Source organism: Thunnus maccoyii, chromosome 4 (genome assembly GCF_910596095.1).
Source record: "Thunnus maccoyii chromosome 4, fThuMac1.1, whole genome shotgun sequence".
NCBI classification, from domain to species: domain Eukaryota; kingdom Metazoa; phylum Chordata; class Actinopteri; order Scombriformes; family Scombridae; genus Thunnus; species Thunnus maccoyii.
Window position 1 is genome coordinate 2,508,492 of NC_056536.1, and position 17,618 is coordinate 2,526,109.

Sequence of the window (17,618 nt, forward strand, 5' to 3'; positions counted from 1 at the left end):
CCATTACTGTGGCTTCTATGATTGCCCGCTCAATAACCATGGCAACTTATACTGCAGAACTAGCCTGCTCCGTGGCAGGCTAACTGTCAAGCTCATGGATGTATGGTCAAGCTTAATTTAGCTGCGTGTCAAAGAATGTTCGACGTGTGGAAACAGAATCGCAAAAGACGGTTCTGCCAAGTGTCTTTTCCTTCTCGCATCACTTTTGTCATGTCCGTGTTCTGAAACATAACATAACAGAACTGTGAGGGACGTTTACAAAAATACCTATTTCAGTTAATCGCTATTTTATTCACAGTCGCTTTTGTGTTGGAGTGAACCCATTTATTTAAAAGCTTAACAATTATAATGTAAGAAATAAAAGTGTGCGAACAGTTTTTTTGGTCATTCATTCACTGATTTTGTTCAAGCTGTGAAGACAGAAAGAAAATTAAACAAAGTCAAAACCATGACCTTCTGCTGTGTTTAAATGTATACGATGGAAACTGCTGCAGTGATTAGCTGCTTATATAGATCAAAAAGCTCGGCACAGAATCATTAATATACAGTATTTATGCTGTTTAAATAATTCGCCTACAGTAATCAAGTAGACCACTTTCAGAGTTCATTTTGGGTGTCTTCATACATAGCAACATATAGAAAAACATTTTAAAACAACGGTAATTTACAGTAACTATACTCTCATGAAAGGCAGCTGCGGCACCATTATTGCCCATCTGAGACTGCTGCTGCGTGCACATTGAAATCATGACGAAGGCAGAAAGTAATTATCTCTCTATGTCAAGTCTCCTCGAAGTTTATGAAATCTAAGGAAAGGTTTAAAACAGCTGTACTGTATTTAGAAAGAGACAATAAAATTCAGTAAAATTCAATAATTCCATTTCATTACTTTATATTCATGTAAGCTAATAAATATTCAAATGTCAATTATATGCTATTCTGCATAAAAAATAAAGAAAAAATTATCGGTTATAATAATCACCCGCTTATAGTGATATTTGACCCGGTCAGACGTGATCACTATAAGCGGGTTCCACTGTACTTATATCTTTCTCCAGTTTCTTCATCGCCAACTGCAACTTCTCAATTTTTAACTTTCAATAATGCTTGTAAATCGGACGGACATCCTGTGAAAAAGAAAAGTTGCCTACACCATAATGTTAAACATGCATCTGATATTATCTATCCTGCTGATAATATAGCCACAGTTAGTGATCTGAATGTTCATTTATTAGCAAAACAACAACAACAACAACAAGCGCCGCTCCTCACTTTTCCAGCTATATTAATCCTACCTGTTTAAGGGGACCTAACTATTATCCCTCTGGTTATAAACTCGCCGCTCTGACCTCTAGACCATCACTAACCACCTATGCAGCCTTGTGTAATTTACAAATTTAATCTGTCAAAAATGTTTATGCCAAGCCATCTCCCTCGCCTTGTTAATTGTTGCAGAATTGCCCTTTTGAGTGATGACTCCTTTATATTCCTCATATAACTAGTTTCATCAGCAGGTTTGTTCCGTTGATGAGTAGGACCCATTCCAGTTTTACCTTCTTTTTCCGACACAGTGGCCTTCTTTTTGATAACCGACTGTTCTGGGCTGCTTATGTCCTCCGTGCACGCACACTGATTCCAAGCATCCCGGAGCATGGGAGGAGCTTTAATGGACTATACTGCTCCCTGCTGTATGGGAACCATACACACAAGTCCATACCGAGGGTTAGGTTCAACTCAGCTTCAGCTTCGATAAGTGCCACTTTGTTACTGCTTTATGTCGGTTTTGAATGGGCGAAAACCACCTGGGGTACTGCTGTTGAATTTATATAATGATATATCCTAATTTCAGATGGACCCTATATTAAGAATTTTCACAGCATAATTTTGAGTTGCATATATTTACATTCTTTACGAAAACAAATGTCTTTTTTTTCCCCACTATTTGTCCAAAGCACTATGGACGCTCTTAAACCTTATTATTGTAACCTAACACTACACACAGCCCCAAAAATGAGCCTAAACCTACATAATAGATTTGGTGCCAGTTTAGTTGATATTATTTTACACTGATGGCACATTTCTAACACAGTGTCAACAACTGAAAGTTATTCAATTCAATTCAATTCAATTCAATTCAGTTAAATTCAATTCAATTCAATTCAATTCAATTCAATTCAATTCAATTCAATTCAAATGAATTAGACACTATAAGATTCATAAACGTGTGCCATGAATCTGTTGCGAAGATAAAATCTGCAGTTTAGCATCAAAATCACTTCCTGCCTGGTGATTTTACTTTCAAAATAAAAACACACATTTAAAACTTGAATATCGCCAATTTGGGATTTAGGGCCTAATAAAAACTAAACAACATATCATGGGGAACCCCATGTTTAAACGTGAATCAAGTGTGATACCTACTGTTTAATGGATTTAAAATGTAGTTGCAAGTGTCAGCAAGTCAATTAAAAAGAAGGCCGTTACTGAAGTCCTATGTTGTCCATGTGTTTTCAGGAAATTGACCACTTTTCTGATAATGCTGATTAATGTACACTGTCTTTGTAAAATTGAATTAATGTTATTTTACATAAGCAACAATACATATTTTATTTTGAATAAAAGGCAGTTGAGAAGACGCTGCTGCTGCTGCTGCTGCTACTTCTTTGGTATTGCCGTTGATTTCCAGTAACGGGACATCTCTCTAGTGCAGTCCTCCCTGTACAATGACTCTGTCCGGTGAATCTACAGTCTGAGATAGTAAACTAACTGCAGCACGAGTCTCATGTCATCGCTGGACTTGATGAAAAAAGAGTGTTTCACATCAGGGACCCTGTCCTCGGCTTCTCTCAAAAGAAGATTCATAAAGAAGAGAGTCGCTCCGGGGGCGCAGCAGGATGCGGACAGCGACTGTCGGCTGTGCAGGTGAGACACACAACACCCTCCCACAAAGTTATTAAAAGAACAATACTTAACTAGAAAATTCTGCAATTTCCAAAGAAATTGCGTGTGAGAGCTGCAAACTGCTAGTTGCTGATGATGATGCTGGGAGTTGCTACCAGTGGCTGGCGCTGATGCTGACTTTGTTTCTGCTCTGGTAGGATTTTTTTAAAATCTTGTCGCACCACCTACAGGTGAAATTGTGACAAATGTTACAATCTTGATCAGAATCCACATCTGTGCAACTCTGCTGAATTTAGTCATCATGGAATATCATATTTAAGAAATATGGAACTTGATAAGTAGTGTGGTGATGTTTCACTAATGGCCACAGGGTGGAGCCATTGGTGCCATGTTTCAATGTGTCATGCCCATTGACACAGAGAACTTGTCTACGAAGTTTTATTTCACTTAAGACAACAGAACTGTAGAAATATCATGTTATAATATTACAGTAGCGCTCCCTGTGGGTAAAATTGTGTTAAATTTTACACAATGGTGCAGTGTCCTTCTCTGTATGGGGATGTACAATTTGACATTGAAATGAAGTTGATACGACAAATCATGTAGGACTAGTTAGACGACAAAAAACGGCGAAACAATAATAATAATAACTAGAAAATTCTGCAATTTCTAAAGAAATTGTGTGTGAGAGCTGCAAACTGCCAGATGCAGCCACTGCCACTGCCGGTTGCTGCCACTGCTGTTATGGCTACTGTCGCTGCAAATTTCTGCTTCAGCAGCAATTATTCAAAATTTTGAAGCGCCACCTACAGGTGAAATTGTATCAAATACCACACACTTATTCAGCATCCCCATCTGTACAATTTTGCTGAATTTGGTCACCATGGAGTGTTTAAGAGATATGGAACTTAATAAGTAATATGGTGGTGTTTCACTAATGGCCACAAGGTGGGGCTATTGGCACCATGTTTCACTATGTCGTGCACATTGACATGGAGAACTTGTGTACCAAGTTTCATTTCACTGAAGACAACAGAACTGTAGAAATATCATGTTATAATATTATAGAAGCGCCCCCTGTGGGTAGAATTGTATCAAGTTTTACATAATGTTGCACTGTCATTATATGTACACGATTCTCAAATTTGGTGTTGATCCAAATACGTTATGGCTCATTAAATGCATCAGGCCACACCTTCAAAAGTTTGGTAACCAATTACAGACAAACAGTAAGTGATACCAAAAATTAACATAAAAGCTCAGCTAAATATGGCATGTACCAAGTTTCATTAAGATTGGATGAAAAATGTGCCAAAAGAAGCAAAAAATGCATTTATGAAATGGTTCATGAATTATAAGCCAAAACGTAAAACACATAATAACTGACCACATAGTGGCGCTATAGGTCCCATTTTACGATATGTGAAGCAGTTCCACATGGGTTCCCTATCAATCAAGTTTGAACACTTTAGCACTTTTAGTTTTTGAGATATGAGCTTTCAAACATTGCTCCCATTGACTTTCCATTATAAATTTTGATGCTTTAAAAAATTATATAAAATCACTAAGTTGATATGAGAAATTGTGTAGGACTAGTTAGATGCCAAAAAACAAAGAAATAATAATAATAATAATAATAATAACTAGAAAATGCAATTTCTGTAGAAATTGCGTGTGATTGCTGAAAGCTTATTTAGATTGCATTACTGGAAGCTGAATTCTATTGAAAAATCTACCAAGAGCAAAATCAGCCATGGGTGGAATTAAACCTACACCCTCATGTACGTGAATCAGACATGCTATGCACTGAGCTAACATGTCACAATAATGCCAGGCCAGATTTTGGTATTTAGAATTTCAATAGCATGATATATATGGGTTGTAATTTTTCAGGCAGAAAGTTTTCTTGACTATTATGTGCATGTCTCTGTACATGCCAGTATCTGATGTTGTTTTTGTATGCATTGTGTTTTTGTATTTCTGAGATGAAGACAATTTTGAATTGTAAATCGCCATCTTGGATTTGGCTGTTACCACGTTTGATTTTTGGAGCCAGAAGTGACCATATTTGGATGACAGGGTGGAGCTGACCATAGAATTAGCTACTAGCTTGGTTAGCACGGTGCATTTACAATCTATGGTTACAGTGATAATGCTAATGCTATTGCTAATTTTCGCTAGGGAAAAAAAGGCCTAAAACCATTAAAACAAAATGTGCTCACTGGAAAAACTGATCATCTGATTCATTGGTGGGTCTTCTATTACAACCAAACACTGAACAAGACTTTTTTTAGGCAACCAAAATGTTACGATTAACTTTAGTCCATTGAAAACACACTGTGAAATAGCAGCAGCTATGCCTATACGCTATGGTTACATTACGTAAGCAACATAGCCACACCCTAAAGCATATGCTGCTTTATCATCTATTTTACCCTAAACCATAATTTACAAAATGAATATCATGCTGCATTGAAGAAAACTTTAAAGTAGCGATTGAGACCATAAACTCATTAGGAAACAGTTTACTGAGGTAATAAATCAAGTGAGAAGTAGGGTCATTTTCTTATAGACTTCCATACAATCGGACTTCTTTTTGCAGCCAGTGGAGTCGCCCCCTGATGGCCAGGTTTTTGGCACTTCTGCAGGTTTTTGGCACTTCCGCATTGGCTTCATTTTTCAGCCCTGGAGGTTGCTGCTTGGTTGATAATCAATCACATTCAAATCAGTGAAGCCCCATCCATTACAACAAAATGTATTTTGGGTTATCCAATGTTGCAACCCTCATTTGGACAAAATGTAAGCATTTCAGTTTTCCACAGTTAACCTAACCCATCCATCCATCCATCCATCTCTATACCTGCTTATGTTGGGTGAGAGGCAGGGCACACCTGGAAGGGTTGCCAGTCTATACAGTACATATTAAATAAATAAATATATTAAAAAAATATTCCTTAGCTCACTAATTAACCTAAAGTACATGAAAGCATAACAATGCGAGGAAACTCACAGAAAGGCCCTGGCTGGCCAGCAGATGCATACCCAGGATGGTCTTACTTTGAGACAACAATGCTTACCACTGAGCTACCTTTTTTTAGCCTAGTCAAGTTGGCTATTACAACAAAACCACAGTATATTTTCTGACTGATACACCTCACATCCCACATCTACTACATTTTTGGTTAATAAAACTTAAATGTTATATTTGATTAATCAAATTGATATCAAAACGGAAAAATAATTACTGTATTTTCTCCAATAATGGTGCGGTTGCCATGAACAAACACAGGCTGTGGTGAAAGACAAGGGTGTATAAGCTCCTGGTGCCAGTCAAATAATATGCATGCCAACTAAGCATAATGTACGTTTCTGTTGTTTTAATTTAATACATTCAACAATTTAATCATACTATTTCCAACACTTTGTTGTTCTGGATTACTCATCTTTAGTGTTTTTGCCCTTATTCAGTCACTGCGGGTGTATGCGTGTTAATGTCACAGCCAAACTGTATGTTGTAGTAACACAAAAGTGACACAAGGTATTGTTAAATTTACAGTTTTTTTTGTTGGTTTGCCTATCTAAAACTTAATTTCAACAAGAGGATACTGAGACACAAGGAGGGAAGAACATATGAAAAACATATGTGAGAGAAAGAAAGAGTGGTAAGTGCATTTATTGTATCAACAGTCCTTTGAGGGTAGACAGTTACCAGACTTTTTAAAAAAAAAACAAAAAAAAAAACAGGTTAGCATTTCCACTATGTTCCAAATAGCCACCACACCTTTGAGAGCATACAGAATTTTCAAATAACTCAAGTGGTACAATATTTGAATGCTCAGGAAAGCAAAAACATTGAAGAGGTAACAGATAACATTTAATTTTTTTGAGACAAACATAAATGGATACTCAATTACTACATTTCCCATTTAAAGTATTAATCAGAATGTTGAATGATTAATTCACTGAGCAATTATTTTTTGCCTTTAACTGTGCTTCACATTAAGTGTAACTGAACTAACTTGTAACTTAATTGAGTGCAACTTAAGTGTTACTTGTGTAACTTTAAGTACTGTGCTTCACATTAAGTGCAGCCTTTCCCTGCTTCAATAAGGAATCAATAAAATAGATAAAATAATTTGTTTGCAAGCATTTGTCTTGGATCTAAGCATTGCATGTTTCTAACAGGGGGGTATTGCACAGGTGTCTTGTTAACAAGCTTGAGCAGGAGTGTAATGATCAATCAATCACTCAATCATTTTTTGTGTATATAGCGCTGGGCAGGACAGAATAACAACAAGGAAAGTTTTAGGAAAGTTTTACAGTCCGTTTTTATCTCAAGCACCTGCCTCTCTGAGATCTTCTTCTGACTTTTCAGTCTGCTGAGCGCTGCCTCTGCTGCAAATCCAATGTCCACCTTAGAAGCACCCTTGTGTTCACTCTCTTGATCAAAAGGCACCTGAACGTCTGCTGAGGTAGCCTCTTTCATTGTCTTCTCTTTGATGAAACGGTACATGAGTCCTGCAGACAGAATAAAGTGGAAGACAAAAAATATTTGGTGATTGCTGACTAGGTTATCATAGGTCATTATAACATAATTCCAGTAATGTTGTTACTTGAGAAAATGAGAAAATTAAACTATTAAAGGCCCAATCCGTAATCTGAGTTTACTGGCTCCTTCCGTAACTATCCTAACCGCAAATATTTGTTTATGATTTTTTTTTCATGGGATAAAATACATTGAACATATTGATACAATATGTGACTGACAATACGTGATAGCTTAAACTGATTTTTCAATGTGCATTGTTTAACACTGGAGCAAAATTGGATATTATTGACAAAGACCTTTCAAGATTCAAAATTCAAGACTCAAGATGCCTATTTGGTATTGAACAACGAAGGGGGTGACTTGCTTGGCTATGCTCTGGAATATTGATGTTCTCACTGGAAAAAGTGGATCTTCACAGGCTTTCTTGACCTCCTGGAAAGATCTGGTCTTTGGCTCTGGTAATTCTCTCCTTCAGACTTTATCGATGTACTTTATCACGTGAGGCATCAACATCAGTCCTCTCTCACAAACTTTCACATTTTCACCCCATCGGTGCTGGCAAAATTTAAGCATGGGTGTGTTGCAGCCTGTGACTTTTGTGAAGTCTTCTCTGCGCGCAGGGCTGTTTTTAAATAGTCAATACAGCATGGAGCGTGTATGGTCCACCTCCCATCTGCTTGCCCTGCATCCATCCTGGAGCGCATTATGGAGAGTGTGCAGTCTGCAAGACCCAATGTTCAGCAGAGATTTATTGACTTGGACAAGCTCGGATTGTGGTAAATCAAAAACACACCAATTTACATTAGGTCCATCCATTGATAGCTGCACAAGGCTCTTCATTCCAGTTTCAGAGAGTATATTTTGCATCCGCTCCATGATGTCCTGAGCAGTTGCGTGTCCTAGAAACTCTGAGCCCACATACCAGGTTTTCATCTGGCCCCCATCCCAAATCCGGACGTGCAGGTCTATCTGTTTCAGTTGGAGAGCTTTGTTCAGGCTTTTGTCCAACATGATTATATAACCAGCCTGCCTGGACACCTCTCTGACAACAAGCGATTTGAAGTAGGGTGCAATTCCAAAAGTGGCGAGGTAGGCACACTTTTTTTCCCTGCAACTAAATTTGGCGGCTTTGTGGATAAGCAAACTGCTAGCGCATGCTAAGTTCATTCGCACAGACACTCCCACCGCCAATTAGCTGCCAATGTGTATCACATGATACTAGGTGAAGTCTCAACACCCATGAAGACGCAGTTTGTGACAGGCGACAGAATATAGTGTAACGCCTGCTGCAGGTCTATGTCACACGGCAGCTCGCTTATGTCACATAATGTGACAGGGGACAGAATATAGTGTAACACCTGCTGCATAACATACATGTTTTGGGATTCTTATAAACACATTTTAAACAATAGCCAAAAACAGTGTATATTCAAAACTATTCCAAAACATTCTGTTAATTCCAAACCATTTCCAAGCCTGGAAAACAGTTGTTCTAATTTCACAACTTTTCCAGGAATTTCCTGAAAAATGCTGAAAATATGACCAAATACACTTATCAAACAAAGGGAATTAGAAATAATGGCCTGGTCCCTTTTGCAGTTGAGGTAATTAAAGGCCAATATTTGAGACTTCATAGTAATCTTTAACATCCCTCAGCTAGAAGGAACAGAGGTACAGTACTCTAAACAGTATTGACTGCTTTTCCTCTAAATATAAGTCAGCTAAATGAATACTGTTCTGTATTATTAACACACTGCCTTTAGAGTATCTAACAAGATGTGTAAGGTTAGAAGATAATATGAACTTGTTATTCACATTAAAAAATCAAATGTCCTTAAATGCACCAGTCCTTTAACTACATCTTTTTTAAACCTTTAAATTACATAAACATTTATAATGTAATTCCCTAAATTCAGATGCTAACAAATAATGTAACTGTGAAAAAATATATAGGCAATTAAATGCTCACTGGGATGGAATACCTACCTCTGATAAGTTTCAAAGCTCTGTGAATTGATTCTGAGACCACACTGAAACAAACTAAAACCAATGGCTAACTGGAAGGTATGAAACCAATAAAATGTCAGCCGAAATATAAATAGTGAATATAAATTATGCACCGTTTGTAGTGACAGACTTCAACATAAAAAACACAATAGTCATTTAATTATATTGACAAGATTAGTTACATGGTCATATGTAAATTGGAGTTATCCTGCTTTTGAATTAATTTATGATGTGCAAACCTCTGAATGAACTCTTTCTGGTACTACACATTGAAGACATAGTAGCGGCCAAACAGGACAGCTAATGCTGATGAAAAATGAGAAAAAAAGGTGACAGTGATTTGTCAGTGACAGTATTATTAAAGGTGAAGATAATACTAAGAGGTGTTTATAGTTTTTTAATAAAATAAACATTTATGATGTTAATTAGCGAAACTTGCTATATTAATCATGTAATATTGCTAACTCTTTCCTCTATTTTAAGCCACAACCTGCTCTGTTTAACTCTGTGTTTGTTGAACTCTAACCCTTTACCCAGATACACTTGTATAGGCGGCACATAGTTAAAATTTCTCTTGAAATGTGTCTTCGAGGTTTTATGAGACCTAAATAATCCCTCATTATACAACCTCAGAAGATTGCTCTTATTTAAACCAACTATGATGATATCAATATCAGTTACTGACATATTTAAAAAAAAAAAAACAGTAGAAATTTATTGTCATAACTTTGTTTATGTTGTCGACAAGTTTTAAAATGAAGATAATTCATTCAAAATCAGTATTGATACTAAGCTTTATTAATATTGGTTGAAAAAATATACTTTAATACATAATAATGAATAGTGCCAATTTGTGTATTGATAAATTTCTCAAGCCTATACCTCTGAGAACACATACATTTGTACTACATTGTTTTGTTTGTACTATACTGTTGACAGTATGCTTCAAAAATGCATTTTTTGGTCTGAAACCTGCCCCACCCTCCACACACAATTTCCAAGTTGGCATTAGGGGGCTGCATCTGACATTTTTTGTAACTTTATGAAATCAACAATTTGATAAGTAAACCCATTTCATGCAGCAATTGGCCAAGTGAAGATGAGAATGTATGCATGTTTTGGATTGTATGCATGCCTTTAAAAAGTATCTCTTTTGAGGCATAGTGAGCTTTTAAGCCGCCTTCAGTAATTCACCAGTTGCATTCCTCTGTTCCAGGTGTTCCATATTCTCCCTGTCTGGCAGTAGTCGCACTGTTCGCCGGATTCTGACAGCCTGCCTCCTCTCTTTCCTGGCTCTGCTCGCCTCTGTATCTGTTGACCTCAGCTCTAACTTTGACTTGCTGCACACTACAGAAGCTGCTTACAACGAGCTGACTTCATGCAGGACGATAGCTATTCTGCAACTTGTCAGCAAGCTTCAAAAGATGAGACGTTTATTTAGCAAAGACATGGGCAACGAGACAATCGAGGCAAGTTTTTCCGAGGTTGTGTTTCCCGTGTTTGGTCTCTGTGGTGAGATGGTGGGTCATAGTAATGGCCATGGGCTCCCTTGCAGTGTTGAGTTGGCTGAACTTTGCCAGGAGATGAGGAGGAGTGTTCAAGGATTTCTAAATTCTTCATTGGGTACAAACAGCACAAGTCAAAATGGTACTTCTGCTTTCTCCCTGGCCATTGGAAGACTTCTTGACGTCTGGGGTTCAGTAGAAGATACTTTAATTAAAGTCAAATTTAATTCAAACTGGAGAGATGTACTGTCTGCAAGACTTCTACTAACATTCATAGAGCTCAACCACCAGTTGATGGACTTCCCCCACATGGCAACTCACACCAGTTTTCAGTACAAGTGGACTTCTGTACTAAGCTACCTCTCCTTTGCTAGGGTCGTGGCAGAACGACTGAATGACTGCTGGTTAGAGAACATAGACCTCAAGCTAAACTCAAGCCAGCATGTAAAACATTATTCTATTTTTGACACAAGTATGTGGCAGATCTCTGGAGCAGGAGCAGAATTGTCTGGGTCTCACAGTGGAATTCAAGCTCTGACAAACACTCAGCAGTGCTTGCTTGATCGCGCAGTGCCAGCTCTCAGGTTGGCATCTCGATCAGTGTCTTCTGGCCTCAGTATGAGAATCTGCCTCCTGGCCATAGCCTGCCTCATCTACCCGGTGGTCATGTTCTCCTTCAAGCAGATGACCGAGTGGATACAGAACTATGCCCAGAGCTTGAAGGAGAGGACTGAGGACCTCAAGCACCAGAGGCAGCTAGCTGAAGATCTGCTGCACCAAATGCTGCCCAAGTCAGTCGCCAAGCAGCTCCGCCAACAGAAACATGTCGAAGCCGAGAGCTATGAAAAGGTTGGTGCAATAGCAGAGAGTGCTTTAATTTATGCTTCTCTCATTGTGGTTTAGTGTATCACTGTGTGTATCTTTAATTTTTAGTTTTAATAGTTATTCAAAAGACAACAACACTGTTTTGCTGATTGGTCACCTTCCTCCTGCCAGGCTTTACCAACTTTTATGTAAACAGTGTCACGGCTCTTGTCAATCAGATGTAATTGTCTTTTTAATAACACTCAGGGAGTGTTTTCCAGACTGAGTAGGTTTTTTTTGTTTTTTTTGTTTTTTTTTCTTTTTTAATTGGGTTGCTAGCTGTAGCATTTTTGTGTTACTTTGTTATAGATTGTGATATTGTTAATAGTTGGGGGGAAAGTCCCACATAGAGAAGACGACTACATGGGGAAAAAAGTCCCTAAGGCAATCACACTGGCTACACATTACATGCTGAGGTGGCCCAAATCTTTTTTTTTCCCCTTCAGGTGACTCAGACCTGAATTTTTCACATAAGTGTGAACAAACAAAAACCAGATTTTTTCATATCAGATCTGGACCACTTGCATATGTGGTCCTAGATCTGGAACCTATTGTTTTTGTAGACAATAGGTTCCAGATCTTTTGTTGTATTGTTTTTGTAGAGATTATTAGGGCCCGAGCACTGAAGTGCAAGGGGCCCAACGGTCTCTGGCACTGAAGGTGCGAGGAACCTATTGTTTTTGAAGGGATTATAAGGGCCCGAGCATGAATGTGCCAGGGTGTATAATTAGTGATGTATAATTAGTGGGTGTTCTCTAGCGCCACATAGTGGACACAGAAAGTGATAGTTATCTCCTACATGCAATATCCAACATTCATGAAAATGTACATCCATGTCAGTTGCCCTCTGGTAAATGTATTGCTGCATTGATGTTTCTCTTATGTAGTATCGTCTGCGGGCAACAGGAAATGAAGCCTCAATGACACCTAGATCATCAAGTGTATATACAATTTCCAGTATGTCATTTCCAGTGCCGCATACTGCACACAAGAAATAATATTTTACCCATTCACACAGTGTTGGATAATCCTAAAAATTCAGAGCCGTGTCAAAAGACCTCCAGTACTGATACCATGGCTGCTGCTCACTCCAACGCATGCAAGGTGCGAGGGCCCATTCATCACTGCTTGCAACTTTAATTATTAGGGCCTGAGCACCAAACGGTGTGAGGAACCTAGTGTTTTTGAAGGGCTTATTAGGGCCCAAGCATGAAAATGCCAGGGGCCCAATGGTCACTGGTTGGAGAGTGGCAGCGGCTTGCGCTCCCAGCCCTAACTAACTAAAAGAGGCAGCAGACCTCCCCTCCTGACACTGGAACTCACTAACCCCCCATCGTACCTGGCTTCCTTGCCGGCAGCCCTAAACAGCTGTGAACAACACCCTCCCTCTCCTGGAGTGAATGCAGCCACACCACACAGCAGCATGCTCCCCAGACCTACACACAATGCCTGGCTCCTCTCTTCCCTTTTGTCCCAGAGTCCAGCAGGCTGTGCAATCAGTCACACCTGACGTTCAATCACACCCGATACTCATTACTTCATTACTTGTCAGTCCAATGAAGGTAAGTCCACCACTTCACATCACAGTATTTTAACGAACTCCTCCTAGAGATTTAAGCCACTGACTTCAAATTTGGTCAGTGTCATCTAAAGAACTTTGTGATGCAAAGTGATCAAAATCTTGAGTTTTCACTGAATGCCCTTGCTGTGGTGATCCGGTGAATTTCGATGTGACGCCATGAAACAGGAAGGTGTAACTCAAAAGTAAATCGTTCAATCTGGCCCAAATTTTGTCATGCTTGATGAGGGTCCTCACCTGAAGACATCTATGTGTCAATATTGAATCATAGTAATAGCACCACCTACTGGCAACAGGAAGTTATAGGCCCCATAGTTTTACTAAAGACATGCCCAACATGCGCAAAGGTGCGAGGGCCTGATCATTACTGCTTACAGCTTTAATTATTAGGGCCCGAGCACCAAAGTGCGAAGGCCCTCTTGTTCCTGAAGGAATTATTATTATTATGGCTCAAGCACTGAAGTGCAAAGGCCCTCTTGTTCCAGAAGGGATTCTTTTTAGGGCCCGAGCCCAAAGGGCAAAGGCCCTATTGTATTTTGTGTGATTGTTTGTTTGTTTCTTTCTTTATTATTACACCACTTAAACCCTAAATTTGACCCCTAAACATGCTCAAAAACTCACCAAATTTGGCAGGCACATCAGGTTTGGTGAAAAATTTGATAGAATGTAAAAATTAACCCCCGAAGTTTTGCCCAAAACATGTTTGAGAGATTAAATAGGAAGTTATTGTACCTCAGCTTTACGTTGTCCAAACTGTGGTCTTATGTAGTATTGCCTACGTGCAACAGTTATGTGTATCTGCCCACTCAATTGTGACATTATTTTATGCATATGATATCGATTTTGTATCTTTACAGATACCATACAGATACCCCCCATTCAATTTAAGGCATAACTGATTTGAGAAAAGGCACAAGAGCAAATCTGGGTGTATAAACGGTTGGTTTGCGCTGCTTTCTTGAGTTGGCAGTTACACTGAATACACAATAGTAAAGCTACTGAAGACCAGCAAAATCACCGTTTGTTTTCATTTATTCTTTCAGGTGGATAAATGTCACCTAAGCAGCTTCAGATTTTGTCAGTAGTCTACCCTTAATGGTTAATTTGTTGTATGGTCTGTATTGTGCTTCGTTGTGTTGTTTGGTTGAACTGTAACGTAAGGTAGCTGAATATGAGTGGATGCATCCATCACTATGCTGGCATAGTTCATCAGGGATTAAAGCTGTTATTACTGTAATTTTGACAATCTAACCTGTGACAACACATTAGCTAAGGTTGGTAGCTGTTGTTGATTTTGTTTAAATATGTTGAATTATAATTTTATGGGTTATTGTTTGTCGGACAATTGAGCTAAGCTAAATAAAGCTAACGTCAGCTGTCACTTGTTGCCATAGCAATGGTAAACATTCCGGTATGGGCTAATGGGATGTGGGAGTGCAGAACCAAGCTTCATTGTAAATATAGTTAAGATACATTGTATTAACACAGGATGTTGGATTTTAGTAGTTAGTAAACTTTTAGAAAAGAGCTTAATACCATTTAATTTATTGTAATCTTTGGGTTCATATATTGTTTTCTATAAAATATACTAGTCATAAGAATTGTAGATCTATGAATGAGTTTTAATACCTTTTTGTGATTTTTATACAATATAGTGATTGTGGCCCTATTTTGTACATTGTTCTAAGCCAGATGAGTTGGCAGTTATACCTAGTAAAGAGTAAAGCTACTGAGAACCAGCAAAATCACCGGTTGTTTTCATTTATTCTTTCAGAATAAAACCATCCCTCTTTTTCTAAAAAATATGTTCATCCTGAGTCCAGTGTGATTCATGGGTGCAACATACACAGGAAATAAAATTTAAAAATTTAAAATTTCCTGACAATTCAGAGCTGTGTCATTAAACCTCCAATATTGATACCAGGCTGCTGCTCCCTCCGATGCACAAGGTGCGAGGGCCCGTTCATCGCTGCTTGCAGCTTTAATATTATATGTTGTTATTCTTGTACACATGCGGCTCACATTTCACTAAAATCCATGCATGTGTGGCAAGTGAGGAACTCAACAGTGCTCACCAGAGCTCGATTCATGTCACTCACAAACATGAATGTGAACCATCAACACAAAAAAGATCAGATCTAACTAAAAAATCGGAATTGAGCGTTAAGGCCTGTAATGTGAATGTAGCCATTTTGGCATGCCAAAGCAGAGAAGTGCAGGTGTAATTAATATCCATTTAACTGTAGCAGTTTCAGGGCCCTGCTATTATGCATGTTGGCTCACCGGCATGGCTTTCCAGTATATGTTTGACTTGTCATAGCAGGAAAAGTACAGGTGAAACTGATAACAATAACAATGGCTCCATTCATTAAATTGTGAAGCACTTGATTGGATTTATGGGAATAACAAGTGAGATAGTACCATAAAATAAAAAAGACGCGTTTACTTAGCCTGATAAGACACATACAACTGAGCTTAAAAGGGGATAGAGAAAAACTACATTTTCAGGTGTCATGTGATGCTTCGTTGTGAGGTTTGTCTTTTCTGGTCTGTGATAAAACTTAGAAGCCTTGAAGCTGAAGTGCGGGACTTTTGTCTCCCCTTTCTGGCAATGAGAGTAATTACAAAAACACTGTTGACACATGCTTCCATCATAGGCTCCGCTGTAGCCTACTCCATTGTTACTATTGTGGCTGTAAAACGGTGGATAAATAGTTTTGAGGGTCACACAGCCCCTGCAAAATGACTTGTTTCACTATCACAATTTGATCCATTCAGCCTGATAACATTTGGAAAGTCTAGAGCAGCCACACAATTAAATTATTTTATCCCCATTCAAGTTAGCAGAGACCTAACTGCAAGTTAACTGGCTTGCCCAGCAGAAGTATCTAGTGCGCATGCTCTGCCCAGAGGATGTCCAGTGTTCATGCTGAAATTCAGAGAGATTTTTCTTGCGGTGATAGGCTTAAACAGCATTTTGTGAACTTGTTTGGCTAGGGCTTGAATGTAATGGATGTTCATTTATATGCAAAAGTTCTGAACTGCAGGTTTAAAGGCAAACAGCAGTAAGCATCCACACTTTTGAAAACAGACCAGACAATACTCTTCTCCCCCTATGCTGCTCTCCATTCACTTTTAACATTTAACCAAACAAATTCAGAGCTTATAATATTATGAGGGCTGCAGGGTGCTGCTGCGAGGAGGCTACCTCCGCAAGATTTGCAAACACACTGAATGAATGTGTGTGTTTGCTGCCTTTGTTGCTATTGTTGGTGTAATTACCTATAATTGCCCTGTTCCATATTCATCAGGAGATAAAACAAGTTATACGGGTGAAAATTGCATCTGGCTTATTGAAGAGGTTTGAAGCAGCTGTGCCAAAAGCACTCTGCACAGGGGGGGCTATTAATGAATAGGTCTGTGCTCAATTTTAAACTGATTTGGAGCACTGGAGTATTTTGGAAAAGAAAATGAAGACCAACCAGTCTTTCTTTTTTTTCCAAACTTTCTGAACATTAAAGGATGCTGTCCAGTGCAGACCTCCTTGACACTGCTATTCTGGGGCAGCAAAACTAACACCTTTTGGGCTGATGACAGCTGAAATCAGAGGTGTTTCTAGACTCTGAGCTTTACTAAATAGACACAAACACATAACAGCACTCACATCACTAAAAATCCTCATGACCACAGATGGCGATTATTGTGGAGGCAGCTGATAAAGACGAGACATATTTGAGGCTGGGACTACTTGTGGTGATTTATAACTGATTTATTTATATCTAAACTTAGCACAAAAAATAAGGAAATTTATGTTTGGTAGATTATTTCTTTGTTGTAACAATGCGTCTTGGCAAAAAATCTTATACCGTTGGAAAGCTTGTTTATTTTCCTTTTTAAATGGTGCTACATTTGTAAGGAACATGCATTTGTGGGATGGGTGGCAGAGTTGAGTTTGTTGGTTGCACCCATGAAAAATTTGCCAAATCTTCTCTGCCAATGCCAAACAGCTTATTCTGCCATTGACTCTTGTTTGGTGTTTGGTGGATTGGATGATTGAAGTTTGAAGAAACAAGACATATTGGCAATTTAACAATTTATTCATTTAACAAACAGGAGCTTCAGTAGCGTGTGGAAGAACCATACACAGCCACAACAGCCTGGCACCTCCTCCTCATGCTGGTCACCAGCCTGGTCACAGGCTGCTGTGGGATGG

The 17,618-nt window shown here is 38.7% G+C and overlaps 1 protein-coding gene across 3 annotated transcripts in view; it reads left to right on the forward strand.

Moving 5' to 3' along the window:
• The window catches only part of LOC121895335 (adenylate cyclase type 9), a 33,875-nt gene that overhangs the window by 1,960 nt on the left and 14,297 nt on the right, over positions 1-17,618 (forward strand). For 2 of the 3 annotated variants that reach the window (XM_042408378.1, XM_042408380.1), the window contains exons 2-3: positions 2,623-2,922; positions 10,674-11,811. In XM_042408378.1, the coding sequence (XP_042264312.1) occupies positions 2,783-2,922; positions 10,674-11,811 (1,278 nt within the window). In that variant the 5' untranslated portion in view covers positions 2,623-2,782. The remainder of the gene's footprint in view (positions 1-2,622; positions 2,923-10,673; positions 11,812-17,618) is intronic. The other variant, XM_042408379.1, reaches the window with a different exon arrangement.